Source organism: Rhododendron vialii, chromosome 1a, assembly GCF_030253575.1.
Source record: "Rhododendron vialii isolate Sample 1 chromosome 1a, ASM3025357v1".
Lineage (NCBI taxonomy): Eukaryota > Viridiplantae > Streptophyta > Magnoliopsida > Ericales > Ericaceae > Rhododendron > Rhododendron vialii.
The window spans coordinates 12414723-12422229 of record NC_080557.1 but is presented as its reverse complement, the minus strand read 5'-3'; the positions used below and the strand labels follow the sequence as shown (position 1 = coordinate 12422229).

Genomic DNA, 7507 nt, shown 5'->3' with positions numbered 1-7507 from the left:
TCCAAAAATTCTAAAAAAAAAACCGAGGGACCTCACGCAAGAATCAACGGCATCCAAGGTGTGTAGGGTGTTTGATCCGAGCACTTTTTTTCCGTATATATACACCCCTTTTTTTGTGTATATATATATATACACAAAAAATGGGTGCTCGGATCAAGCACTTTACACACCTCAGATGCCGTTGATTCTCACACCAAGTACCTTGGTTTTTTTTTTTAGAATTTTTGGACTGCTCGGATCGGCCATCCGGTGGCCGGAGACGGCCCGGCGCGGCCGTCGGTACGATTTCTCTCCCCGGCCCGTCGATGTATATAGCAGCACTCGTCAGAATTTTCAAAATTCCAAGGGATATGTGTATGACACATATACACATGCATATTCTGTCGAAGTACGGAAAAATCTATTCACACCCCCATTTTTTCTCTGTACCCACACACAGTACAAAAAGATTTTCATAAATTCTCAATTATCCAATTTTTTCTCACTACCCCGTTCCACTAAAAGTTAAAAAAATAAGTACTAATTTAGAAATTTCAAATTTAAAAATAATGAATTTGGAATCCACACACCACCTCGGAGTACCACGTGACAGTGCTCCATGAATTAGATAATAAAATGTTGCACACCATGGTGTACCCATAGTTTTGGATTGATTCAGTTCTATGCTTTTACGGAATGGTTTGGTTCTCAAATTCTTAAATCCTTAAGAGTTGATTTGGTTCTTAGTTTATCACAACACCGAACCAATGATCAGTCCGTACTCACCAGTCACTCCTAATTTCCGCGGCAATAGATGAACTTCTTTTTTTTTTTTTCCAACCGATAATAGATATTATAACCACGAAGAAAATCATTACATCAAGAATGAGACTCGTCCCTAATTAAGGGATCAAGTAACCACAACGGTGGAAAATCAGTCCAAAGACAAGACGTCATACCAAATATACCTCTGCTCGCCAACAGATGAGCAACCATATTGCAAGACCTACAGGCAAAGGAAAAAGAACAGACTTGAAAACTTCTACCTAAGGCCTGGACATCATGAATAACAACCCCCAACTCCTGACTAGTCACAATTTGCCCATTTTATCATATTAATCACAAATTTGAGCATCACACTCCACTACAATTGACCCTAACCCCAACTGGCTCCCCAGCAGAATCCCTCTTCGGATTGCCATGGCTTTTACCACTGCAGGGCTAGCACACCACGACAGCTTCCCCATAATAGCACCAACAAAGCTCACCCTACTATCCCGAATCACGATACCAAAACCGCCTTCACCAGACTCCATCTACATTAATCTTGAAGGACCCTCCAGCGGCAATAGATGAACTTGCTCTCCCAACTGGATGCAATGGCATTTTATTAATAGTGTTACATGAGCAACTAATAAGGAGATTTCCCCAAATATGGACGTTTACACTCAATGCAGGTTGAGTTTCGCTAAGTTTTTTGGACATTTTTTTAGTTTTGTTCTTATTTAAAAAATTTCGCGTTTATTAGTTTTGCGCTTCACTTTGTTGATTTAGGCGAATTGGAAAAGTAAAAAACTACATAATGATTTTTACCCATATATTTTTTGAAATGTTCAAGATAAAGCCCGTTTTTTGGATTTTTTCTGGCTTTATATTGGATATTTCTAAATACGTTTTGATAAAAATTCACAATTTTTTACTTTTTCAATTCGTTTTGATGAGACGAATCAGAAAACCCAAATAGTGGGATCTCCAAAAAAATGAGGCACAAAACTAATAAGCGCGATTTTTTTGAATAAGTACATATCAATAAAAAGTCCAAAAAGTACCCAGCGGAACGCCACCTTAGTGTGACGTACGTGGTCTAATTACTTTTTAGGAGTATTTTTTTGGTAACGACTACATTGCCATATAGGAAATTTTTTTAACATCATTACTTCATTACCATATAGCTTAATAGGATTAAATTTCTAATCGCAACACAAAAACAAGAACAAGACAAAAATCAGTACAAGTGTTTGGCCTATTTCTACGTCCTTCCCACTTCTCCACTCCGCCACCTTCTCTCTCTCTCTCTCTCCTAAACTCACTCTCTCTCTCTCTCTCATGGATACCCAGAACCCACTGAAGCACCGACTCTCAAGCATGTTCCGATCCTCACTCGGATCCTGCAAATCCAAAACCATCTCCGACGCCATTTCCCCACCCAATCGCCACCCCACCCATCGCAAACACCACCAGTTATACCAACTCTTCTCTCCCAAACCCACATTCACTTCAACTCAGAAACCCAAAAAACACTCTGATGAAAAAAACAACCCCCAAGCACAGCTCTTCCCAGCAAGGCCCAGAGTATCCGATCGGAACTCACTCCTCCTCGCCCCGGCCCGATCCCGAAACAAGAACTCCCACTATTTTCCCTCTCTTGAATCGCCACCACCACCCACTTCCCCGGTCGACACATTCTTCGATTTCCAGAAACAGAAGAAGTCGAAAAAGAAGAGGAACAAGAAGAGAGTGCACGGGCTGAAAAGGAGCGATTTTGAGTCTTTTGACAACTACTACGACTGGTTCAGCAGCGACGACGACGACGAAGACAACGACGATAGAACGACTCTTTTCTCTTCGAAGTCGCTCTCCTCCGACTCCTCGGAATCTTTCCGCCGGAAGAAGGCGGCTTACAGGCGGAGGAGGGCTTCGAAGAGGGGGAGCGAGGCGGGTTCGGTGAGATCGGAGGGAAAAGTGAAGGACGGTTGCGTTGTTGTGGAGAAGCGATCGAGCGACCCGTACGATGATTTCACGACTTCCATGGTGGAGATGATTGTGGAGAAGCAGATTTTCGGTGCTAGGGATCTGGAGGATTTGCTGGAAACTTTTCTGTCTTTGAATTCTCATCACCATCATAGGGTTATCGTTGAGGTGTTCACTGAGATTTGTGATGCTTTGTTTCCGAACTGGTCTTGAGTTAATTAAAGAGAACTAGTGTACTAAGTGTAGTCTCTGTTTTCTTAAAACAAAAAAAAAACAAAAAAAATTGGGTATATTTAACTGTTGTTTGTTTTATTTTATGGCTGATTTTAGTCTCTAGATCTTTTAGAGTTATTTGATGTGTTTTTATCGTCAAGATTTAGCTAGTGAAAATGTGTGTTTGGTGCAAAATGCGTACTTGGGCTACTTGTTTGGTAGACAGTTGGATACTTGGGCTACTTGTTTGGTAGACAATTGGATGTGCATGGATCCATATACATTTAATGGTTCCCGACACCGCACAACCCCGGGGACAAAAATGTGTCCAGAATTGTAAGATGCAAATGAATCCACGTATATGTAATGGTTTCGGACACACTTTTGTACGAAGTTGTGTTTTAAAAGTGAGATCCTAGACTTTTCCTTCATGTATTTGGGTTTCTTTTGCCCTTTATGATTTGTGCGAGATTTGTTTGGTAGTTCTTGTAGCAATGCTACGAATACACCTTTGAAACACAACCGGATACAACTGTATCCGGAACAACTAAATTAATGCAAATGGATCTACTTATATCTAATCTAAGAATTCTGGACACAATTGTGTTCAATTTGAAGTTGTGTTTTGATTTGTTTGGTAGTTCTTGTATTTGGGTTTCATTTGCCCTTTATGATTTGATGTGTGATTTGTGGAAGTGTTGTGCATATGTGTGTGATGGTTTTGGATTGAGAAACAATAAGGGAAAGGACAAAGCAAAGACAGAAAAACCTTTTGGGCCCCAACACTTTTTAAGATAGATACGAAATTGCAAGACTTTACGATCTTGATGATGCATGTACTATGAAAAGGTAGAAGGGATGGTCTGGTTTGTTTCTCAAGAAAAAAAAAATAGTACTCTCCTCTATCAAGGTTGGACTTCTAGCTGGGTATCTTTATCAACACTATTATTGCACCAAAAGAAGATAGAAAAGTGTAGCTACCTTTTGAAATTAGTTCATAGAGGACCATGGTAGTCGGGTTGCCAAAAAAAAGGAGTGGGGTGAAATTAAATTTCTCTTTTTTTGCGGTTGCCGAGTTTAAATTCGTTTGTTTGTATGTAATAATAGTAGTCGTGAACCAAATGCCGTATGTTAGAGCTCTTTTTTTAACTTGTGCGGCCTTAGTAGGGTTATGATGAGAGGTTTTTCTTCCGGTATAGAGACTATCTCGATATAGCACCGTAAAGCCTAACATTTGCGGTTATAATACAAGAAAAGACTGAGCACTTAGCTCTTAGTTTTACGCGATGATAGATTTTACTGTGAATGTAACTCTCGTGGCTTAATGGGTAATTTGTTTAATGACAATTAAATTCGTAGTTTCTTTGCTTTTAGAGTACATATTTCCTTAAAACATTTTTAATCTTCATTGTTTGCATTGCTTGGAGCATTTATGGAAAATACTTGAGTTTTCCCATGAATCTTGTTCAAACAATGGTCACTTTTATTAGGACCAATTTACAAATGTAACAAGTGATGTTTCTATCTTCTTCTTCTCTTTTGGTATGATTATGCTTTGATGTTAATGTATGTATTTGCTTGAACAAATTATTCATAGTAGTTGTACCATAGTAAACTACGAGAAGGTTCTGTTATAAGATGAGACAGTATAAAAAAATGTAGCATAAATGATATATACATTCGTAAATTAGTGAGATTTGTTGCAAGTATGGGCAACATTTTTCAAATAGCAAAAAAAAAATTTCCCAAATTGAAAATTTCAAACAGCTGAAATGATGCCTAGGGACAAAAATGACCAACATATGAACTGGTATAAATTGATGTTGCCTTGTTGGTAAAAACAGAAAAAGGGACAAAATGTGTCATTGTGACATCATGTGTTAGGTACATCCATTTTGTATGCATATTCACCAAATCCCACTTAACTAAAGTAACAAAAACACAGACCCAAACGTACACCCCCAGCATTGAGCAGCGCTGCAGCGGTTTTGTTTGTATTATACCGCTAATTTAAGGTTAGGATTGTTTGAGCCAGCTCGTGCATATTTTAACTAATTTTTTTTATGGTCCGGTCAAAGACAGATCATCCATTTCAGAACTAATTCACACTATCTTACAGCCTGACGTTAAAAATCGAATCCTAATCAATTACTCCATATGTGAGGAGCAAACAGTCCAACGAACCGGACTATTAGAAAAGAGATGGAAAATCTTCAAAGGAAATTAACATTCGCGTTTCACTTTTTACTGATGACGTTCCACTTTGTTCATAAATTTACTAATAACTTCACGTTAAAATTGAAGCGCCATCATTCAAAAGTGGAGCGCGAAAATCAATTTCCATCTTCAAATCGTGATAAAAGGTGTTTCTTATGGAGATTGTAAAAGGGTTCTGAGCTTTGTACCCAAAACAAGTAAAGAGTTCTGAGCCACTTTTGGACAATGGAATGTTGAAAGTGAAATGTCAATTAATTGAAGAACCACTTTATATGGCATGTCTGTTTCGTGGGAGGGCTACAAAGGGGGTGGGTGAGAAAATACGAGAATTGAGGAATTGAAAAGGAAGAGACAGTGGAACCAGGAAGCGGCGAGGGATTTGACCAGATCCATATATGGAGAGAGAGAGAGAGAGAGAGAGAGAGTTTTCAGATTCTCTCTCTTCATTACTGTATTTCCTAGGGTGCTGCCGTGCTGGTAACATTCTACTTTTTCCAGTTTGAATTTAATGACGGAATAATGGAATAAAGATTGGAACAATGGTTTAGATAGATACCCAAAGAATCATTCTATGGGTATGACCGAGAAACTTTTTAGTATACCGGGAATACCAACATCTTTGGTACATTTTCCTGTCTGTTTTTAATTTTTCGGCTATTTTTCGATCACATTTGGATGATCGACTCCGTTCATTTTGTTTAGTTTAACGAGAACTATGATCATATCAAAAATCGTGTTTATTGGGCTTTAATAGATACATGATCGGCACACGTGAAAATTATAAAATAAAATAAGATTCGGTTCCAATTCAGTGTGATTTTCGATCCAGTTTTAGTTTTCTTCAATTTTCATGTATGCCAATTATGTATCTACAAAAATCTGATGAACACGATTTTTGATATGTTTAAGGTTCTCACCAAGCTCTACAAAATGAACGAAGTCTATTATCCAAGTGTGATCGAAAAATGACCGAAAAATTAGAAATAGACCGAAGGGGATACCAAAGCCGTTGGTATACCCGGTATACTAAAAAGTTTCTCGGGTATGACCAACCATGCACATATCAGTCTGCGGAGCCCACTTTTTTGGCTTATAAAAACGATCTGTGTCATTTATTAATTTTAAAATTTAAAAAAAAACTATTCAAGTAGCCTTGTGAAAAATCAACTAAATCAAATAACTATAAATACTTGATTCAATATACCAACTTGAATTCTGAATGAAAAAATTAAAACATTATCAATTAGCATTATGGTTCTCCAATTAAAGAAATTTTTTTACGGGCTACTTGAAAAATTATTTTAAAACTAACAAACGACACAAATAATTTGAGTGAGATCTAAAAATAGATCCCGCGCACCAATTTGTGCACTATCGATGCAACCCCATCAGTACCCATAGACGGGTTGATGCCCAAATGGGGATTCGAATTTTAAAAGAATGTGTAGCTGGACAATGTGCTGTTCTACTATCTACTTATAATAGCAGCAGATTATTTGGCTTTAAACAGTTCTCATTAACTGCAACTTTTGGTGATCTCTCTCTCTCTCTCTCTCTCTCTCTCTCTCTCTCTCTCTCACTGGTTAGTAGTACCTGATTGCAGCTGGTGGAGTGGGTGCCTAGGATATCTCATAGGGTCAGGTAATGCATATGGCAGCAGGCCCATCTATATGCACAGCAAGACCAAAAGATGTGTGCATTTGGGACTGATCACGTCCAGTAATACAGTCTTGGTTCCATCAAGTCTGGACCAGTTTTGAATTTTGTTGGTCCAATCAGGATGGATCTAGGGTGCTAGAGTGCACCCCCGCACTACACGTGTCGTGCAATTAATCTGGCCGTCCATTTCGACAATAGAAGGTTAGAATTTATAGGAGCTCGGATTAAATTCAAACCGTCCGCATCGAGATGAATAGTTGGATCGGCCGCACTACACGATATACTATAGCCCCTTCCATGCCCAATAATGATCTGAACTGTTTAAGTTTTACAATGCTCGTCGAACTCTTCAGGTTTCGCATTGTACCTCATGTAGGGGATCAGTTGCCTTAGTCTCCAAATTAGCTCGTGCCGAACTCATGCCTCCTGAAACGTCACGAATAACCACAAGGGCGGCTCTGTTAGGATTTGAGGGGCCGGTTCAAACGAACCCCTCGGATCTTTAAAATGTTCAAAAATTCTGTAATTTTGTATACATACTTTTGATTTTTTCTTAATATTGTCTGTACTGGATTATTTATTTGAAACCAAAGTAAATAAAAGTTCACTTAGATTTATGTGGTCGTAAATTATATAGCCCAACAAAACCAAATTAACTAGGCCCGATAAGTTTTCAACCAAATGAATT

The 7507-nt window shown here is 38.4% G+C and overlaps 1 protein-coding gene across 1 annotated transcript; it reads left to right on the top strand.

The window, feature by feature from the left end:
• The first annotated feature begins 2043 nt into the window (after positions 1 to 2043).
• On the top strand, positions 2044 to 3176 carry LOC131302331 (transcription repressor OFP8-like). Its single transcript, XM_058328895.1, has one exon. It carries the CDS (start codon positions 2086 to 2088, stop codon positions 2941 to 2943), a length of 858 nt encoding a protein of 285 aa, XP_058184878.1. The 5' UTR covers positions 2044 to 2085; the 3' UTR covers positions 2944 to 3176.
• Positions 3177 to 7507: the final 4331 nt, after the last annotated feature.